This window comes from Pelophylax lessonae (assembly GCF_965119305.1).
Source record: "Pelophylax lessonae genome assembly, chromosome: 9".
NCBI lineage: Eukaryota > Metazoa > Chordata > Amphibia > Anura > Ranidae > Pelophylax > Pelophylax lessonae.
The window spans coordinates 214,943,298-214,966,602 of record NC_138776.1 but is presented as its reverse complement, the minus strand read 5'-3'; the positions used below and the strand labels follow the sequence as shown (position 1 = coordinate 214,966,602).

General features: G+C 40.3%; 1 protein-coding gene across 3 annotated transcripts in view; it reads right to left on the bottom strand.

Annotated features, from left to right (window-relative positions):
* The window catches only part of SYT15 (synaptotagmin 15), a 142,134-nt gene that overhangs the window by 96,591 nt on the left and 22,238 nt on the right, over nt 1–23,305 (bottom strand). The window contains exon 2 of one of the 3 annotated variants that reach the window (XM_082268501.1): nt 1,908–2,112. The exons of 1 other annotated variant lie outside the window; for it this stretch is intronic. In XM_082268501.1, the coding sequence (XP_082124627.1) occupies nt 1,908–2,112 (205 nt within the window). The remainder of the gene's footprint in view (nt 1–1,907; nt 2,113–23,305) is intronic. One more of the 3 variants, XM_082268502.1, reaches the window with a different exon arrangement.

The following is a 23,305-nucleotide window of genomic DNA, read 5'->3' as shown; positions in this document are numbered from 1 at the left end:
ATGTTGAGGACCATAGAGGCGGTGGTCGGCCAAGGAAACTTAATGCAGCAGATGAAAGACACACCGTGTTTACTTCTTTGGACATTGGAAGATGTCCAACAGTGCCATAAGCACAGAGATGGCAGAAACCATTGGGACCCAGGTACACCCATTTACTGTTTGGAGAAGTTTGACCAGAAGTTGTCTTTATGGAAGAATTGTGGCCAAAAGGCCATACCGCCAATGTGGAAACATGGATAAGTGACTCAACTATGCACAAAAACAAAGGAACTGAGGTGCAGAAAAATGGTATCAAGTGCTCTTTGACTGATAAGTCAAAATTGGAAATATTTGGCTGTAGCAGGAAGCAGTTTGTTCACAAAGCGCTTGAGAGTGGTACAATAATGAGTGTCTACAGGCAACAGTGAAGCATGGTGGAGGTTCCTTGCAAGTTTGGGATTTCATTTATGCAAATAGAGTTGGAGATTTAGTCAATCGGTTTCCCTAATGCTGAAAAATATGGGCAGAAACATATCTATCATGTTATACCATCAGGGGGGCCTGTGATTGGCCCCACATTCTGCAACAGCACAATGACCCCAAACATACAGCCAAGGTAATCAAGAACTATCTTCAGCGTACAGAATAACAAGGAGTCCTGGAAGTTGTGGTTTGGCCTCTACAGAGCCCTGATATCAACATCATCGTCTGTTTAGGATTACATGAAGAGAAAAAAAGGTTAGAGGCAGCCTACATCCACAGAAGATCTGTGGTTAGTTATCCAAGATGTGTGGAACAACCTACCTGCTGCTGAGTTTCTTCACAAGCTGTGTGAAAGTGGCTGCCTTATGTAGACAGGCTAGTAGGGTTTGAGCTGTGTGTATGGCGGGTGTTGGGATCACGCTATGTACTTTATATATCATCTTTTGGGAACATCTGTGCATATTTATTGATCTCTAAGCATTGGGAAACATCAAGAAGCAAAGTGATCCATTCATTCATCCATCTATGCCTCTATTTTTGGTGTATTTATGTGCTGTTTTATCCTAATTGCATAGGTGTGCACAGGGGGTGTGCCAGGTGTGCCTGGGCACACCCTAATCACCCCGTATGGTGCAGATGCCCCCTGCTGATATTTCACCAAAAGTCTTCCAAGGGGGCTACTAAAAAAAAAAAATAATAGTAAAAAATAATAAAAAAATCAAATAATAAAAATAAAAAACGAGTGACACCGACCTCTGCCCTACTGACAAGTCTACTGCCCTACTAACATCATCAATGTTTTAATAAATTTGGGGTGCACACCCTAATGCAATATGCTGCGCACACCTATGCCTAATTGATTTCATCTTGGGCATTTAGAGCTGGTAAGTGTGAGACCATAAGTAGGTGGTGGGCTGCACCAGATTGGATTTTGTTCACAGTGGTGAATAAGACATTTCAAGAAGTTTCTTTGTTGTCTGCACATAAAGCGTTAACAAGAAAAGTGGACTGTGCACCTAATCAAATGGACACTGTGTTTCAGTTACATATTGCTTTACAGGTTTCAAATAAAGTGGGATAGAGACTTTTAACATTTATGAACATATTTTTGACATTTATTTATTTAAGAACACTGTTTCATTGTGGTGTAGCGCTGTGTACAATAAAGATTAGTCCTATATGTATGGTCACCAAGAAGAATTGATGGGGTTTTGAAGACAAAGGGTGGTCACACCAAATATTGATTTGATTTTGATTTCTCTTCTATTTCTGATAGCATTTTTTCACACCTGCCTAAAACTTTTGCACAATCTATATACAGTAAATGCACTCACAGTGAGTGAGGATAGGACAGACAGACAGATAGATATTGCAAATTATTCCTTTGAAATCAAATTCAATGGCATCCCTTACATATGCAGTAGAGTTAAAATGTTAAATCTTACCCTGGGTCCTTGGAATAACCCAATGATGGTGACAGTCTCTGTTCCACACCGGTGTTCTCTATTTGGGTTGGAGTTGATGCATTTAACAGTTCTTCATAAGAAGGGCCAATGCACTTTTTCTTCAATAGGACATAGACTCCAAAGCCAATCAGAAACAACAGAAGAAGTCCTCCTATTACACCTCCAGCAACTGCTGCCACCTGTTCTAAATGGGAAGAAAATAAGCAAGGTGTTTTTCGAACACAGTTGCGAGTAAGTGGTTGACAATATGAAATCCACAAAAGTAGCTAAATATGCGGCTGAATTAAACACACAAGACCTGTTTTATTTTCTGAAAAATTTTTATATCTGTGCAGCCAGTTTTGTGATCCACAGCAAAATAATTGACCTCCAGAACAGCAGAAGCACAGCTTGATTAAGAAAACTGGTCAAGCCTTACCACATCTTTTATATTTTACACTGAAGGAGCTGAGCCTCCTTCTCCCATAGGATTACAGGAGCCCAGTATTAGGGCAGATTTGTGTAAGTCATCTGTATTATAAAATATAATTCTTAATTGTTCGATAAATATATTACTACATTAACAGGTGTTTTTATATCTCTTTAAATTCCACACGCATTGCTAATATACAAAATAAGTCACCCAGTACACCATCAAGCAGCTTCTTGACTGATTGATGCTTATTTGGATGCAGACTACATCTGACATGTTCACTCACTGTACATTATATACTGCTAGCATTTCCCTTACTTCTTGCACATTTTCATGTATGGTGCCCTGATTGCCATCCATTTCCATTTCCTACTTTTTAATTTCTTTGTTATCTCGTTATTCCATTTTCTTATATCATGTTCTGAATTTTGGGATTAAATCATAAATCTCTTCTGACAGGGTTACATAGTTACAGTTAAGCACCGTACACACGTACCGATTGTCGGCCGACGACGGCCGACGACCGATCCGCCGATTGTAGGCTTGTTAGTATGATGCTTCCGACAGCCGACAGCACATTTTCGGCCGAAAATAATCTGTCGTGTAGACATTAAAATTTTTGTTGGCCAACACCAGAACGGCCGATTGTTCGCCAGTCAGTACAGAATTCGGCCGACAATCAGCAGATGTGCAAGACTGGGCATGCTCAGAAAAGAAAAAACACACGGAAAGTTAACCATCACATGACATCACTTCTGCAGTCGGCTGTTGTTGGCCGACAAAATTCGTGTGCAGTCTTTTGCAGTTTTCAACAGACAAGACAGCCCTGGACAAAAGACGGCCGATCGTTCGGCCGACGATCGGTACGTGTGTACGAGGCATTAGTCTGGCTGAAAAAAGACACAAGTACTTCCAGTTCAACCAATAAAAGGGAAAAAATTATACAATCCTATATACACAAACTTATACCCACAGTTGATCCAGAGGAAGGCAAAAAACAAACAAAAAAAAAACAAAACAATAAAGCTTGATCCAATTTGCTCCAGCAGGGGAAAACATTCCTTCCTGATACCTCAAGAGGCAACCAGATATTCCCTGGATCAACTTTACCTATAAATATTAGTATCCAGCTTTATTATGTGTATTTAGGTATTTTTTTAAAACAATCTACTGAGCTGGCCAGAACCAGCTCTTAAAGGAGTCTATTCCACATTTTCACAACTCTTACTGTGAAGAAGCCTTTCTGTATTTGAAAATTAAATCTCTTTTCCTCTAGACAAGAGTGTCCCCTCATCTTCTGTGATGACCTTAAAGTGAATAACTTAACACCAAGTTTACTATACGGACCCCTTATGTATTTATATATGTTGACCATATCCCCCCTTAATCTCCTTCTCAAGAGAGAATAAATTCAGTTCCTCTAATCTTTCCTCATAGCTGAGCTCCTCCATGCCTCTTATCAGTTTGGTTGCCCTTCTCTGCACTTTCTCCAGTTCCCCAATATCCTTTAGGTGAACTGGTGCCCAAAATCAAACTGCATATTCCAGATGAGGCCTTACTTTTGATTTGCACAGGGGCAACATTATCTCTCTCTCTCTCTCTCTCTCTCTCTCTCTGGAGTCCATACTCTCTTTGCTGGCTTTGGAAATCACAGCTTGGCAATGCATGCCAATATCAAGCTTATGATCCACCAGAACACACAGATCCTTCTCCACCTCCATTCCTGTAGTTGTACTCCCCCTAGTATGTATGATGCATGCATATTCTTAGCCTCCAAGTGCATAACTTTACATTTATCAACATTAAACTTAGTTTGCCAAATAGTTGCCCAAATAAACAGTGCATTGAGGTCAGCTTGTAAATCGGAGAGATCCTCTAAGGAAGTTATTCCACTGCGTAGCTTGAAGTCATCTGCAAAGACTGAAAAAGTATTTTTAATCCCAGGCCCTATATCATTTATAAATAGAGAATTTGGAGAATCCGATTATTTATCATTGTCGTCATTTGTATGTCACAGACTCATTACAATATTCTCCTTTACTTGGTAGCTGGGTTTTACCATCACATAAATAATGGCAGGCCACTTCCATTTCCTCTATGCAATATTGAACAACTGGCACCTGCTTAAAGCGGAGTCCCACCCTGGGAAAGCTTTTTTTAATAAAAATACCCCCGGGACAGTCAGGACTAGTGCATTCCACAATGGATAACCTCTGATCTGTCCCGGGTTGCACTTACCTTTTAGAAGAAATACTTACTTTCAAAAAGTATTGTCCAGCGCTGCCATCTCAGGTGTGGGCAGCTTGAAGCCAGCGCGATCCTCTTCTGTGTCCTCTTCCATCTTCTTCGGTCCCACGATGCACTGCACTGGCCCCGCCGTCACTTCCGGTGCCGCAGCGTCATCCCTGCACAGCTTCTGGGCATGCCCAGAAGCTGTTTAGCAAGGTATTACGGCGCCTGCACCGGAACTGACGTCGGGGCCGGTGCAGGCGCATTGATTCCTGGGAGCAATGACGTTCAGCTCCCAGGAATCATTACAAGCCAGGAAGTGATGAATCGCCGTGGCCGCCGAGGGGAAGAAGAGGAAGTAAAGTAAGTATATTTTCTTCTAAACCAGGTAAATAAAAAAAAAAAAAAAAATTGCGATTATCCATTTGTTTTTCAGGTGACCCGGAGCAAGAAGATGGAGGTAAGTATAATTTTAGGGTGGAACTCCGCTTTAAGTGCAAAGTACCCTACTAGCTGAAATATTTCCTCAAAGTTTCCAGAAACGCTCAAGCCTAGATGTATCACTCACCAAAATCAAACCAACTTAGTCCACTACATAAGGATTAGGTCAGCCTTTTTTTAACCAGGATGCCCAGGCACCCTGGTATGCCTTGAGGTTTTTTCAAAAAAAGGGGAATTGGTCTGGAGACATCTGTAGACCACCTCCATCCCGAAACAATCAAAGAAAAAGAGAATTGGCCCATGGGACTTTATATGAGGTGGGTACATGTGACTGGAAATAACAAGAAATAAGGATAATAATAATCTTTATTACAAAGAATGACATCAGAGTTGTGCGCGTAAAGCGCTGAAATAACAAACTTCATTGAAAATCTTGAAGTACATGTATAACATATAATACCATACATATTGATATTCATGGGAGTACAAAGCATCTAAATCTCAAGGATAAAAACATAATAAATAATTTTGACATAGCGTACATAGCGTATAAATATCATGCATCTATGCTGACGCGTTTCGCGAATCAATGCTCGCTTCTTCAAGAGAAAATGCATTGGAAAAATGATAAATCTGAAAAAACGAAAAAAATATGATAATTGGGATATAACTCATACAGGTATTATGTAGAGAAGATTTTGTAAGTTATGGGGAACTCATTGGAGTGCTCATTACTCACATTTGAATAGGACTGGAATCACAGAATGGATCTCCGTGCGGTGGCAACGGTGCAGGTCTGGCCTGGGAGCTGAAGGGTCCCAGCGGACGACAATACAGCGGAGTGGCCCATGAGAGGTGAGTGACCAATGTGTGGAGTAAAACCATAAGCCTTCCATGTCTGTCATAAAAATTGGAATTTATCGAATAATAGGTATAAATGAATATATAGTATATGATACAATTTAGTACATAGTATATCATGTATATTGAGTAATAAAGTTTGAGTAATAAATCCATATTCTTTACTACTTTATTGTACCAATCATATTAGTCCTTCCTGCACTGTGCATAGTATTTGGTTATCTATTTATTACTCAATATACATGATATACTATGTACTAAATTGTATCATATACTATATATTCATTTATACCTACTATTCGATAAATTCCAATTTTTATGACAGACATGGAAGGCTTATGGTTTTACTCCACACATTGGTCACTCACCTCTCATGGGCCACTCCGCTGTATTATCGTCCGCTGGGACCCTTCAGCTCCCAGGCCAGACCTGCACCATTGCCACCGCACGGAGATCCATTCTTTGATTCCAGTCCTATTCAAATGTGAGTAATGGGCACTCCAATGAGTTCTCCATAACTTACAAAATCTTCTCTACATAATACCTGTATGAGTTATATCCCAATTATCATATTTTCTTAGTTTTTTCAGATTTATCATTTTTCCAATGCATTTTCTCTTGAAGAAGCGAGCATTGACTCGCGAAACGCGTCAGCATAGATGCATGATATTTATACGCTATGTACGCTATGTCAAAATTATTTATTATGTTTTTTATCCTTGAGATTTAGATGCTTTGTACTCCCATGAATATCAATTTGTATGGTATTATATGTTATACATGTATTTCAAGATTTTCAATGAAGTTTGTTATTTCAGCGCTTTATGCGCACAACTCTGATGTCATTCTTTGTAATAAAGATTATTATTATCCTTATTTCTTGTTATTTCCAGTCACATGTACCCACCTCATATAAAGTCCCATGTGCCAATTCTCTTTTTCTTTGAGGTTTTTTCAAGGGCGCCTTGACAAAATTCCTAAACATTTCCCAAAATTGTATACAAGCCAACAGGTAGGTGGTTTAAGCCTGCCTTTTAGGTATACAAAGCCACAGGTTTTATTGTGCACCATTTCAACCTTTAAGCCACCGGCGTCCTAACAACCAGTGATGTCATCAGTGTTGATAAGAAAGGTGTTGATTGCCTGCACAGCATCCTTGTCTGACCCTCCCCTGCCCCACTCCGTCAACAGTGGGGTCATATTAGCTGACTGATGGAGAAACTGAAGGAGAGGAGAAACACTAGTCCGTACTAGTGTGCAAAAGTGTATTTGCTTTGGAAAAATAAATCACCTCTAATGTTGGGTGCCCTACGGGTGTCGATGCTGCCGTATTATGTAAAACTATTGGAATTGTTTTTTTTTTCATTTTATAATGGGGTGCCTTGAGACTGTCCATCATTTTAAAGAGTGCTTTGAGTGAAAAAAAGTTTGAGAAACACTGGATTAGGCCATATACAACTATGACTAGCCTGACCTTACTAATGTAATGTTAAACATGACCTTACTATTATTAGGCCATACACTGATTGGTTTTTGTAACCATGTTGTATATCATAACATAAATGCAGAACTACCAAAATGCTTGAAAAAAAAAAAAAGCAGTACACATGTTTTGCATTTTTTGTAACTGATAAAGATCTGTCAATGTTATGCTTTTACTTTCACTCTGCCTTTCTACTTTGCTTGGCCAATAATGAAATTCATCCAGTCGTGCAACAAAGTTACACCATGTATGCAAGAAGTATATAGTCTGCCATTATTTATTTCTTCCTGAAAATGATAGCTATGTTTAGCTGCAGTACTTTTCGAAACACTGATTTGGATCAAATAAGCAGCAAGAAGGACTCCTAATACTCCTATTACTGGAATTGTGTCAGTGGACAATATCCCACCATGGGCCCACATCCAAAACATGAATAAATCCACAGCACTGACAATTTTAAAAGAGGACTTTAAGGCCCTGTTCACACCTGAGCGTATTTCAGCTCGTAAAACGCTCATCTCTGAAGTCTCAAAATGACCAACAAGCAAAATCCCATTTATTTCAATGGCCCCAGTTCACATATGAGCATTTTGTCAACTGAAGCAAAATGCCTGAAGCTCAAAAAAGTACATGAGCTTCTTTTTTGGCAGATTACAAGCATTCTTGTTAGATGTCAATGCCTGCCTCCAAACACCTGCAAAAAACGCCTGAAAAAAGACCAAAAAAACACCTGGAAAAAAAGCCCAAAAAAACACCTGAAAAAAAAGCCCAAAAAAACGCCTGAAAACGATACGCCTTAGGCTCCATTCACATCTGAGCGTATAGTTTTCAAGCGTTTTTCTGGGGCTTTTATTAGGCCTTTTTTTAGGCGTTTTTTAGGCTCCATTCACATCTGAGCATATAGTTTTCAGGTGTTTTTTCAGGAGTTTTTTAGGCTCCATTTACATCTGAGCATATCGTTTTCAGGCGTTTTTTGGGGCTTTTTTCAGGCGTATTTTTGGGGGCTTTTTTATGCATTTTTTCAGGCTTTTTTCAGTTGTTTTTAAGGCATTTTTTGCAGGCGTTTTGAGGCAGGCATTGACATCTAACAAAAATGCTTATAATTTGCCAAAAAAGAAGCTCATGTACTTTTTTGAGCTTCAGGCGTTTTGCTTCAGGCGACAAAACTCTCAGATGTGAACAGGGGCCATTGAAATGAATAGGATTTTGCTTGTTGGGCGTTTTGAGACTTTAGAGATGAGCGTTTCACGAGCTGAAATACGCTCAGGTGTGAACAGGGCCTAAAGGATCTTAGGTATGAGGTTAGGTATCACAAATTTAAAATGGGGCTGATTTACTAAAACTGGAAAGGGCAAAATTTGGTGCAGCTCTGTATAGAAATCAATCAGCTTCCAGTTTAGAAGCTGATTGGCTACCATGTACAGCTGCACCAGATTTTGGACTCTCCAGATTTAGTAAAGCCCCGTACACACGTAGCGATTGTCGGCCGTAAATATTCGGCCGCCGAACGATCGGCCGATTGTCGGCTTGTTAGTATGATGCTTCCGACAACCAACACCGACTTTTCGGCCGAACAGAATCGGGTGTGCAGGCATTAAAATTTTTGTTGGCCAACACCAGAACGGCCGATTGTTCGCCAGTCAGTACAGATTTCGGCCGACAGACAGCAGATTAGCAAGACTGGGCATGCTCAGAGAAGAAAAAAGACAAGGAAAGTTAACCATCACATGACATCACTTCTGCAGTCGGCTGTTGTTGGCCGACAAAATTCGTGTGCAGTCTTTAGCACTTTTCAGCCGACAGGACAGCACCGGACAAAAGACGGCCGATCGTTCGGCCGACATTCGGTACGTGTGTACGGGGCTTTACTCAACCCCAATATGTAAAAAAAAAAAAAAAAAGATTTTATTTAATAAAATAGCATAAAAGGATATTTGTTTAAAAGAACGTAACACATGAAATAGAAAATTCCCATTGCAATCTCTGATCCCATTGTACGTCAATCTATTGGTGATTGTATATATCTAAACAGAAACGAAAAAAAGGATATCGCTCTGGCGTGCATAATGAAAGTCAAATCACCCCAACTGAAGCTCATATGTGCAGTCTTTAAAAGTTTATTAGGTATATCCAGGGTAAGTTAAAACAATGCTTTCCTACCGGACCTTGAAGCTTCTGTATCTCCTAGCTGTGTTGTAAGGAATCCCTGATGTAAGTCATGGGAACCTAGTACCTTTGATCCCGATGGAAGGGAAGGGGGAACTCCCAGGTGGAAGAAAAGGTGGTCCCTCGATTGTGAAGGCTCGCACGGTCCAGTGTGCGGCCGCTTCCTAGGACCGGAGCCGATGCGCTGTGCTCCCGCTGTGTCCGCCGTGAACACCGGGAGCCGCACAAGGATGACATCACAAGGGGGGGCGGAAGTCAGCCGAAAGTCAGCCGTGGAGACCAACAGGAAGCCGGATGGAGCGGGGAAAGTGATGTTTCGCTACAAATGTAGCTTTGTCAAGTTGTGGCTAAGGGCAACTGGAGGCTATAAGAAGCCAAATGGATGGGTGGGGTTGGGCCACCTAGCCAATGAAAAACCCTCAAAAACTGAATCAAAAAGTGAGTGAATAAGGAAAATATAAAAAGACTCGTGCCCTTTATGACATTAGGTTTTATTTTGATAATCGAACAGGAATTTATCAGTGCAAGTAACGTGGTTGCTTGACATGCCAGTCAATAGTACAGGCTTGCACCTCTATTATTAACAGAGACAACACTTTTTTTTATCAAACAATTTATTACATGTTCTATTGAATATGTAATTTATGTGTTGAGATGTCCATGTAAGCTGGTCTACGTGGGGCGCACCATGCGCACCCTACGGAAAAGAATAGGGGAACATCGTCGACTTATCCAAAAGGGGTGCGACAAGCACAGCGTCCCACGTAATTTTTTAGAATTGCACAACAAGGATTTTAGAAAACTTGAAGTCATGGCAATTGAGAGTATCCCCAAAGGTACTTTGACAGAGAACGAACGTTTCTCTCTCTTATGTAAGAGAGAAACGTATTGGATCTATAAATTTAATTGCTTGACGCCTAATGGTCTTAACGAGGAGTTAGAGGTCAATTGTCTTGTCTGATTTTAAATTTTATTTAAATATTACCATGATTTGGTTTCTTGGCCAAAGAGTAATCTGATGGATTGATGGTTTTATATTTATGGTTTTATATATTATATATTTTATATATATGCTTAACAAGTTGGTTTTAGATGCGTGAGCAAAGTTTTAGAAAATCAATTAATTTATTTTTTATTTATTAGTGTATACATACATTTTTTATATATATGTATATATTTCATGTATAATGTGATGGATTGCCAAATTATTAATTTAACAATAATTTTTATTGTATCAATGAATTTTATTATACTTGTATTGCCGCCATGAAGCACTCTGGATCTCCAGCATGGTTAATATTAGGCATTGGGGATAACCTACATATAATCTTTATGAATAATTCTTTCCTCTTTTTTCACCAATTCATTATTAGTCTATTTTTCCTTACTTAATTTTTCCCCTTTTTTGTCACGCCACTTTAATATATATATAATTTTTATATTTTCCTTTATTTTGGTTCCCCTCTTTTTTGTCTTTTTACATTTTACTTATTCACTCACTTTTTGATTCAGTTTTTGAGGGTTTTTCATTGGCTAGCTGGCCCAACCCCACCCATCCATTTGGCTTCTTATAGCCTCCAGTTGCCCTTAGCCACAACTTGACAAAGCTACATTTGTAGCGAAACATGTAGTTGTGGCAACCGGAGGCTCCAGAGAAGCGAGCGCATCACTTTCCCCGCTCCATCCGGCTTCCTGTTGGTCTCCGCGGCTGACTTTCGGCTGACTTCCGCCCCCCCGCTTGTGACGTCATCCTTGTGCGGCTCCCGGTGATCACGGCGGACACAGTGGGAGCACAGCGCATCGGCTCCGGTCCTAGGAAGCGGCCGCACACTGGACCGTGCGAGCCTTCACAATCGAGGGACCACTTTTTCTTCCACCTGGGAGTGCCCCCTTCCCTTCCATCGGGATCAAAGGTACCAGAATCCCATGACTTACATCAGGGATTCCTTACAACACAGCTAGGAGATACAGAAGCTTCAAGGTCCGGTAGGAAAGCATTGTTTTAACTTACCCTGGATATAACTAATAAACTTTGAAAGACTGCACATATGAGCTTCAGTTGGGGTGATTTGACTTTCATTATGCACGCCAGAGAGCCATCCTTTTTTTCGTTTCTACTTTCCCATACACCATCTTGTATTTAGGATTAGGCGACCAGCGGTGCACCATATATATTGCAACTATATTTATGTACCCTCTGGATAATGACACTATAGGAACATTGTGCTTGGATCAGCGCCCGAACTCCTTTTTGTGTTACTATATATCTAAATAGATTATATCACATAAGCCACATATTTGACAATATGACCCAACTAGGTATCATTTAATTATCCTCCTTATATCCTCACAAAGAAACATCTAACTCCCTAAATCTTATTGAAAATGATTCTGACACGTCTCACCTTTAAATACTGCTTCTTCAGAGAAAATGGATAGATGATTCACTGTCACCAAAGCAACTGTAACTGGAAGTAAATCAAAACTGACTATATATATATATATATATATATATAGATAGATAGATATATATTATATGTTATATATATATACCTATAAACGATTATTTATATATATATATATATATATATAAATAAATAATCGTTTATAAGTAGAAATAATGTGGAATATGTGATAGCAACAAACAGAATGTATACAGAAACCAATGCATTGATGTGAAATTGGTGCAGAGATTGTAATTGGCATTTTGTCTTTCATGCACTGTGTTCTTTTAGCCCCGTCATAACTAAAATACAATGTTTTATGTCCAAATGTAATACGCTCCAGGCCGTGAGAATGTTGATTAACTTTGCTGCAGAGAACTAGGAATGCGCAAATGTGTGCGTTCCTAGTCCTCAGACCTGATGTCAATTAGAAATAACAATCATATCTAGTCGTAATTGGGCAGCTTTACCGCTACCCAAAACACTTCTAGAGGAAAACTGGCAGAGAAAAAGTAAACAAACTTCTGGCTGCTATAGCAGACTGAAATTTGGTTACATGCCAAAGCTGCCACCAGCGAATTATTTATATCGGCAGAAGTAAAAAGATTAAAGTCCTTGAAATTTTCTCTTTAATAGTTAATTTAAATACAGAAGCCAGCAGTTCAACAGGATAGCCAGGCTTTAAACAATTTGGAAAGTTAGCAATGGCAGCCCACATTGTTTTCTCAGTAGATGTTTCCATTAAAGAGTAACTCCACTTTTGTTGAGAAAAAAAATATTCCCTTCTGGGGGATCTATGTACATTGCAAGGATTTTAACAACTTTGTTGCACATTCCTACCTTTTGTTATTCTGAGGAAATCCCCAGGTGTTTGTCTGTGTCTATGTGGTCATAATTAGCAATCAGCTGCTGCACCTGCAGGGCTCTAATGAGGAAAATGGCAGGGTCTGCATCCTTTTGGACGTGATTTTTTTATTGGGCGTATCTCACCAAAAACATTTTGCTGCAGGGAATGCCTAATATCTGACCTTGTATCTTTGTGTAGACTTCTGGGAAACTCAGTAAGCAAATCACACAAGCAAGAAATGACATAGTTACATAGTTACATATTTAGTCGGGTTGAAAAAAGACACAAGTTCATCTGGCTCAACCAATAAAAACAAAAAAAATGTAAAGAAACCCCAACCAAACAATCCCATAAACACAATCCTATACCCGCAGTTGATCCAGAGGAAGGCGAAAAAAACTCCAGCAAAGCATGATCCAATTTGCTACAGCAGGAAAAAATATTCCTTCCTGATCCCCCGAGAGGCAATTGGATATTCCCTGGATCAACTTGACCTATAAATATTAGTACCCAGTTATATTATGTACACACAGGAAAGAATCCAGGCCTTTTTTTAAAGCAATCTAGTGAGCTAGTCAGAACCACCTCTGGAGGGAGTCTATTCCACATTTTCACAGCTCTTACGGTGAAGAAACCTTTCCGTATTTGGAGACGAAATCTGTTTTTCTGTAGACGTAAAGAGTGCCCCCTTGTCCTCTAAACACCAAGTTCGCTATATGGACCCCTTATGTATTTATACATGTTGATCATATCCCCCCTTAATCTCCTCTTCTTACCCACTTAAGCCCCGGAGCATTTGGCTGCTCAAAGACCAGACCCCTTTTTTCAACTTGGCACTGCGTGAATTTAACTGACAATTGCGCTGTCATGCAATGCTGAACCCAAACGAAATTTATGTCTTTTTTTTCCCTATAAACATAGCTTTCTTTTGGTGGTATTTGATCACCTCTGTGCTTTTTATTTTTTGCAATATTAATAAAAAAATAGTGAAAATCTTGAGAAAAAATTACATTTTCAACCTTGTCTTTTAAAAATATCAAATATACTCAATTTATGTCATATATTTTGGCCAAAATGTATTTAGCTACATGTCTTTGACAAAAAAATCTCAATGAGCATATTTTTATTGGTTTGCGAAAAAGTTATAACGTCTACAAACTATGTTGTAAATACTGGAATTTACACAGCTTTAATTTCTGACTGCCTATCTCATTTCATGAAGTGCTAAAATGGCAGGGCAGTACAAACCCCCCCAAATTACCACTTTTTGGAAAGTAGAAATCCTAAGGAATGTCCTGAGAGGCATGTTGAGCTCATTGAATATTTCTTTTTTTGTCACAGGTGTCATTGAAATTATATATTGCTCACACATGCCATGGGTATATGTGTAATTACACCCCAGAATAGATTCTGCTGCTTCTCCTGAGAACAGGGATACCACATATGTGAGACTTTTTGGGAGCCTAGCTGTGTACGGGACCCCGAAAACCAATCACGACCATCAGAACCATCAGAAACCATTAAAAAGTTTTAATTGCATTATCTCACTACCTATAACGGTTTAGGAGGCCCTGAAATGTCAAGATACCACAACCCCCCCCCCCAAATGACCCCATTTTGAAAAGAAGGCACCCCAAGCTGTTTGCTGAGAGGCATAGTGAGTCCCTGGAATATTTTATATTTTGCCACAAATTTTGGGAAAATGACAATTTTCTTTTTTCTTTTAACACAAAATTGTCACTAAAAGATACATTTCTCACACATGACATGGGTATATGTGGAATGACACCCCAAAATACATTCTGATTATTCTCCTGAGTATGGGGATACCCCATGTGTGAGACTTTTTGGGAGCCTAGCTGTGTACGGGATCCCGAAAATCAATCACCATCTTCAGGTTTTCTAATGGCGTAAATTTTTGATTTTCAAGATATTATTATTATTGAAATTTAAAGATAGCACAAAGCCCCCCCAAATGACACCCATTTTGGAAAGTAGACACCCCAAGCTATTTGCTGAGAGGCATGGTGAGTCCATGGAATATTTTATATTTTGCTACAAGTTTCGGGAAAAATTACATTTCTTTTTTATTTATTTTTTTAACACAAAGTTGTCACTAAAAGATAAATTGCTCACACATGCCATGGGTATATGTGAAATGACACCCCAAAATACATTCTGCTGCTTCTCCTGAGTACAGGGATACCCCATGTGTGAGACTTTTTGGGAGCCTAGCTGTGTACAGGACCCCGAAAATCAATCACCACTTTCAGGTTTTTTAATGGCGTAAATTGTGCATTTCACCCCCGCACTACCCGTCACAGTTTCGGAGCCCTAAAATTTCAAGATTGGGGGGGTTTTGTGCTATCTTGAAATTTCAGGGCCTCTGAAACTGTGACGGGTAGTGCAGAGGTAAAATACACAATTTACGCCAATAGAAAACCTGAAGCTGGGGATTGGATTTCGGGGTCCTGTACACAGCTAGGCTCCCAAAAAGTCTCACACATGTGGTATCCCTTTACTCAGGAGAAGCTGCAGAATGTATTTTGGGGTGTCATTTCACATATACCCATGGCATGCGTGAGCAATATATCATTTAGTGACAACTTTGTGTAAAAAAAAAACAAACAAAAAAACAAATTGTCACCTTCTCGAAACTTAGGGCAAAATATAAAATATTCCATGGACTCACCATGCCTCTCAGCAAATAGCTTAGAGTGTCTTCTTTGTAAAATGGGGTAATTTGGGGAGGGTTTGTGCTATCTTGAAATTTCAGGGCCTCTGAAACTGTGACAGGTAGTGCAGGGGTAAAATAAGCAATTTACGCCATTAGAAAACCTGAAGGTGGGGATTGGTTTTCGGGGTCCCGTACACAGCTAGGCTCCCAAAATGTCTCACACATGTGGTATCCCTGTACTCAGGAGAAGCAGCAGAATGTATTTTGGGGTGTCATTTTACATATACCCATGGCATGCGTGAGCAATATATCATTTAGTGACAACTTTGTGTAAAAAAACAAACAAAAAAACAAATTGTCACCTTCTCGAAACTTAGGGCAAAATATAAAATACTCCATGGACTCAATAGGCCTCTCAGCAAATAGCTTTGGGTGTCTACTTTTCAAAAAGGGGTCATTTGGGGGGTGTTCCTGCATTTTATGCTCAATCTTAGCCACACATCACCCACTCTTCTAACCACTTGAAAACCAAGCCTTTTCTGCGACTTTTTGTTTACATGAAATCATTTTTTTTTTTACTAGAAAGTTACTTTGAACACCCAAACATTATATATTTATTTAAAGCAGAGGCCCTACAGAACAAAATGGTGGATGTTGCAAATTTTTTTGTCACATGGTATTTGCGCACAGATTTTCCAAACGCAATTTCTGCGAAAAAAATATATTTTTTTTAATTTAATGCTCAAATACACTATATAATTCCAAATTGTTTGGTAAAATTTAAAATATGATCTTATGCCGAGTACATACAGTGAATTGCGAAAGTATTTGGCCCCCTTGAACTTTTCGACCTTTTGACACATTTCAGGCTTCAAACATAAAGATATAAAACTGTAATTTTTTTTTTTTTTGAAGAATCAACAACAAGTGGGACACAATCATGAAGTGGAACGAAATTTATTGGATATTTCAAACTTTTTTGACAAATAAAAAACTGAAAAATTGGGCGTGCAAAATTATTCAGCCCCTTTACTTTCAGTGCAGCAAACTATCTCCAGAAGTTCAGTGAGGATCTCTGAATGATCCAATGTTGACCTAAATGACTAATGATGATAAATATAATCCACCTGTGGGTAATCAAGTCCCCGTATAAATGCACCTGCACTGCGATAGTCTCAGAGGTCCGTTTAAAGCGCAGAGAGCATCATGAAGAACAAGGAACACACCAGGCAGGTCCGAGATACTCTTGTGGAGAAGTTTAAAGCCGGATTTGGATACAAAAAGATTTCCCAAGCTTTAAACATCCCAAGAAGCACTGTGCAAGCGATGATATTAAAATGGAAGGAGTATCAGACCACTGCAAATCTACGAAGACCTGGCCGTCCCTCTAAACTTTCAGCTCATACAAGGAGAAGACTGATCAGAGATGCAGCCAAGAGGCCCATGATCACTCTGGATGAACTGCAGAGATCTACAGCTGAAGTGGGAGACTCTGTCCATAGGACAACAATCAGTCGTATACTGCACAAATCTGGCCTTTATGGAAGAGTGGCAAGAAGAAAGCCACTTCTTAAAGATATTCATAAAAAGTGTTGTTTAAAGTTTGCCACAAGCCACCTGGGAGACACACCAAACATGTGGAAGAAGGTGCTCTGGTCAGATGAAACCAAAATTGAACTTTTTGGCAACAATGCAAAACGTTATGTTTGGCGTTAAAGCAACACAGCTCATCACCCTGAACACACCATCCCCACTGTCAAACATGGTGGTGGCAGCATGATGGTTTGGGCCTGCTTTTCTTCAGCAGGGACAGGGAAGATGGTTAAAATTGATGGGAAGATGGATGGAGCCAAATACAGGACCATTATGGAAGAAAACCTGATGGAGTCTGCAAAAGACCTGAGACTGGGACGGAGATTTGTCTTCCAACAAGACAATGATCCAAAACATAAAGCAAAATCTACAATGGAATGGTTCACAAATAAACATATCCAGGTGTTAGAATGGCCAAGTCAAAGTCCAGACCTGAATCCGATCGAGAATCGGTGGAAAGAACTAAAAACTGCTGATCACAAACGCTCTCCATCCAACCTCACTGAGCTCGAGCTGTTTTGCAAGGAGGAATGGGCAAAAATTTCAGTCTCTCAATGTGCAAAACTGATAGAGACATACCCCAAGCGACTTACAGCTGTAATCACAGCAAAAGGTGGTGCTACAAAGTATTAACTTAAGGGGGCTGAATAATTTTGCACGCCCAATTTTTCAGTTTTTTATTTGTTAAAAAAGTTTGAAATATCCAATAAATTTCGTTCCACTTTATGATTGTGTCCCACTTGTTGTTGATTCTTCAAAAAAATTACAGTTTTATATCTTTATGTTTGAAGCCTGAAATGTGGCAAAAGGTCGAAAAGTTCAAAGGGGCCAAATACTTTCCCAATGCACTGTAGATACCAAACATGACATGCTTTAAAAATGTATTTTAATTTACTTTATTGGGGGGGTGGCGGGTATCCTAAGTATAAAAGGAAGGGCCGCAAGCGCTAAAGCTGGTCACAAGTCACACTTATACGGGTATATAGGAAAATGCTATATACTGTATACAGTGTGTGTTGTGACAGGGGGTGTAGGGGTGATCAGGGGGTTAAATATTTATTGGGGGGCTGGCGGGGACCCTAAACCTCCTTGGGACAGAAACTAACTTGCTAGTGCTAACTCAAGTCACAATCACACTAATACAAAATACAGTAAAACACTATATTACCTGCTTATTAGTGTGCAATGTGACAGGGGGGAAGGGGTTAACTGGAGGTGATCAGGTGGGGGGGATCAGCGGGTTAAATCTTAATTGGGGGGATGGCGGTTATCCTAAGTGTAAAAGGAAGGGCCGCAATCGCTAAACCTGGTCACAAGTCACACTTAAACGTGTATATAGGAAAATGCTATATACAGTATACAATGTGTGTTGTGACAGGGGGTGTAGGGGTGATCAGGGGGCGATCAGAGGGTTAAATCTTTATTGGGGGGTGGCAGGGACCCTAAACCTCCCTGGGACAGAAACTAACTCGCTAGCGCTAACTCAAGTCACAATCACACTAATACAAAATACAGTATAACGCTATATTATCTGTTTATTAGTGTGCAATGTGACAGGGGGGTAGGGGTTAACTGGGGGTGATCAGGGGGGGTCAGGGGGATCAGGGGGTTAAATCTTTATTGGGGGGTGGCGGGTATCCTAAGTATAAAAGGAAGGGCCGCAAGCGCTAAACCTGGTCACAAGTCACACTTATACGGGTATATAGGAAAATGCTATATACTGTATACAGTGTGTGTTGTGACAGGGGGTGTAGGGGTGATAAGGGGGGATCAGGGGGTTAAATATTTATTGGGGGGCTGGAGGGGACCCTAAACCTCCCTGGGACAGAAACTAACTCGCTAGCGCTAACTCAAGTCACAATCACACTAATACAAAATACAGTATAACGCTATATTACCTGTTTATTAGTGTGCAATGTGACAGGGGGGGAGGGGTTAACTGGGGGTGATCAGGGGGGGTCAGGGGGATCAGGGGGTTAAATCTTTATTGGGGGGTGGCGGGTATCCTAAGTATAAAAGGAAGGGCCGCAAGCGCTAAACCTGGTCACAAGTCACACTTATACGGGTATATAGGAAAATGCTATATACTGTATACAGTGTGTGTTGTGACAGGGGGTGTAGGGGTGATCAGGGGGGATCAGGGGGTTAAATATTTATTGGGGGGCTGGAGGGGACCCTAAACCTCCTTGGGACAGAAACTAACTTGCTAGCGCTAACTCAAGTCACAATCACACTAATACAAAATACAGTAAAATACTATATTACCTGCTTATTAGTGTGCGGGGCGGTGGCGGGGGGAGCGACGTAGTCCTACGTCGGTTTGCCTGTAGAGGCTGACTGCCGCAGTAAATACTCGTGCGGCGGTCGTTAAGTGGTTAAGAGAGTATAAATTAAATTCCTCTAATCTTTTCTCATAGCTGAGGTCCTCCATGCCTCTTATCAGAAATGATGTTTTTGGGGGACATTCTATAAACAGAACACCTCCAGGTTGCCATATTGTGATGCATTTTACAGAAAATTACAGCAGCTGCAGATTGAAAAGGAAAGGTCATTTTCATAACATTTAATTACAATATGACTTCTGTTGCATTTGTATATGCTATATTATTTTATTTTATTTTTTTCTACCAAAGTGGAGTTACCCTTTAGAAGCATAACCCCAGTCAAAACATTTTTACTTTTTTTTAAAATTCAGTATAGAGTGGGGAAAGGTTGGAATGCCTGCCAGATTTATATTGATGAATATGACTCAAGTTGAGGGATTTTCCATCACTGCCTAGCCTTGCAACACTAGGGCAAGAAGTGAGGTGAAGGAGGCTAACCCTTGCAGAAGGGCACATGCAGCAGGCTAACCCTTGCAAGATGGCACATGCAGCAGCACAATTTCACATTGGCTCTAACCCGTTTACACTTAAAATAGAGTTTTGTTGTGTATATGCCTCCAACTGGGAGATTTCCAATCACTTCATGTGCACATATCCCAGCACCAGAACTGGAGGGGATACTTCCTCCAACAAAAAAGATCCTACAAAGAATCCAACCCCCTCCCTTATTGAAGAAAAAAAAAAAAAAAAAACATTTTTGTCTGGAGTTGGCCTATTAGCAGGGTAGCATTGGCTATATTACTCCTGTTATACATAAATGATCCATTTGTATGTGGTCAGCAATCAAGGTGACTTCCATTTTTCTTTTTTTTTCTAATTCTTTATTTATAATTAACAACGAGGATATAAATACAGCATTCAGAATAGGCATAGAAATGTTACATAAGGTTAAAAAAATGTGTTCAGCCAGAGCGTTATCATATCAAGTCTTTACTGGATGTGTATATATACACTATATTGTCAAAAGTATTGAGACGCCTACCTTTGCACGCAGAGGAACTTTAATGACATCCCAGCCTTGGTCTGTAGGGTTCAATATTGAGTTGGCCCACTCTTTGCAGCTATAACAGCTTCAACTCTTCTGGGAAGGCTGTCCACAAGGTTTAGGAGTGTGTCTATGGGAATGTTTCACCGTTCTTCCAGAAGCACATTTGTAAGGTCAGGCACTGATGTTGGATGCGAAGGCCTGACTCGCAGACTCCACTCTAATTCATCCCAAAGGTGTTCTATCGGGTTGTGCAGGTCAGTCAAGTTCCTCCACCCCAAACTCGCTCATCCATGTCTTTATAGACCTTGCTTTGTGCACTGGTCCAAATCATTAGGTGGACGGGGGATTATCGTGTGAGGTTGTTTTTCAGGGGTTTGGCTTGGCCCCTTAGTTCCAGTAAAGGTAACTCGTAAGGCATACCAAGACATTTTGGACAATTTCATGCTCCCAACTTTGTGGGAACAGCTTGGGGATGGCCCCATCCTGTTCCAACATGACTGCGAACCAGTGCACATAGCAAGGATAAAACATGGATGACCGAGTTTGGGGTGCAGGAACTTGACTGGCCTGCACAGAGTCCTGACCTCAACCTGATAGAATACCTTTGGGATGAATTAGAGCGGAGACTGTGAGCCAGGCCTTCTTGTCCAACATCAGTGCCTGACCTCACAAATGCGCTTCTGGAAGAATGGTCAAACATTCCCATGGACACACTTAAAAACCCTGTGGACAGCCTTTCTAAAAGAGTTGAAGCTGTTATAGCTGCAAAGGGTGGGCCAACTCAATACCCTATCGGACTAAAATTGGCTGTTGCTATTAAAGTTTATGTGCGTGTAAAGGCAGGTGTCCCAATACTTTTGACAATATAGTGTATATCCAGCTTTTACATCACAGAAAGTGATTAGTATAAATCAGATAGTCGTAAACATAAATACAGTGGTATGGTCACTATGATACACTTGTTGGATCTGGGTTTTTATAACTTAAAAAATGAACAAGTACAGAACTTCAAAGCAAATAAAAGAGGGAAAAACTGAAAAACCGGGGTGTAAAGGTATCAACTAAGGGGGAACCATCTAGGCGTCCACTTTTCATTTAATTTGTACAAACTAGTCTGAAGATAAAAAAACAAATGACATATTAAGGGTTTGGTATTGTAATTAAACAGTCAAACCATGAGTTGCCACTGTGAAAAGAAACAGAACATTTATGGTAATTGATACAGTGAGCCCCAGAGCTTTGGATCTCATTGCTACAATGAACTTGGTGAACCCTATTACGTAACCACTGGAGCACTGTTATTTTATTAATTTCATGTGCAGGATTATAGAATGATGATATCTGGTGCCTTTTGGTGCTTCATGTTACACTAAACAAACAACATTACGAAAGGATTTCTGTTCCTGGAGTCAAAATGTAAAATGATATAGGTAACTCATCACACAATCACATAGTATGCACTGTGATTTTTTGCATAAGCCCTCTGTATTTTAAATAATACCGGTTGATCTGGCCGGAATCCCTGCCTGCAGGCCATTTTAATAAACAGGATTACAGTCCTGACATCATCTGAAATAGAACCACTGAAATGGCAATCACGTTGTCACCCAGCACCCTCTATTTAGCCCAGCATCACAGCTCTACATGCTATCATAGGGGTTGATTTACTCAGGGCTTTTTTTCTCAGAGAATAGGTCCAGGAACTCTTCTCTTTATAGTAACCCTTCACCTCTGCCCTTTACCCACCTCCAAGAACCGTTCCTTGGTTCCGCCCCTTATCCACCTCCCAATACCGCCCCTTTTAGAGAATAGAGACCCAAGTATTATTTTGTGGTGCTGAGTATTTTGTATGGAATTTGTTAATGATAACAAGAAAGACAGTAAAATAGATCTAGCAACAATGGACACTCCAACGACAATATATCCACCCCAGCAACAATAGACTGCCAACAGCCAGCATCAATAGACCATCCAGCAGCCAGAAACAAAGACCCCTCCCTCCTCAACAGTACATCTCTCCCAGCAACAATTGACCCCCTGCAACAAAAGATTCACCCCCAGCAACAATAGATCCCTACCAGCAACGATAGACCCCCCCCCCCCCTGCAAAAAATAGATCCTTTCCAGCAACAAAAGGTTCCTCAGCAGCCAGCATCAATAGACCCCTTCCTCTACAGTACCTCCCTCCCAGCAACAACTGACCCCCAGCAACATACATTACATACATACATTCAGTTCTGGAGGTGCCGGAACTGCGTTCCCCCGCGTTCCCCCGCGTTCCCGCTGAAAAAAAGCCCTGGATTTACTAAAGGCAAATAGACTGTGCACTTTGTAAGTGCAATTGCATTCTGCAAAGGCATTTGCTCCAGAGCTTAGTAAATGAGTGGAAGATCTGCTGACTTTCTCCCATAGAAGCCACTGGAAATTTGCCCTGGTTCTTCCCCTGTAGATTGCCCTGCAGCCAGGCACACAATTTCAGCCACATTTTTTCTTAATAACTAGTCTAGAGGTGTTGTTTTTATTGTTTTTATTTTTAGAGAACTTGGATAGGGTTAAGGGAATTGAGTGGGATACTCCATAAACAGAAAACATGTGCAGGTTGAGGGCAGTGAACTCCTTTCTGTAAAGCTGAAGCAGAAGTCCCTGCATATAGTAGACTGTGGACTTTGCAATAGAAGCAGTAAACAGCAAACAAGCTTCTTCTGTTAGAGCAACAGGAGCAAGGTCCCTTCACAGAAAACTAGATTTATTGAGCTCTTATAGTGAATGCAGGGTCCTGGGTTTAGTAACACTTTATCTGGTCTCCCACAGTACACAGAACATCGAAATGCAATAGTTTTAGTAAATATAAA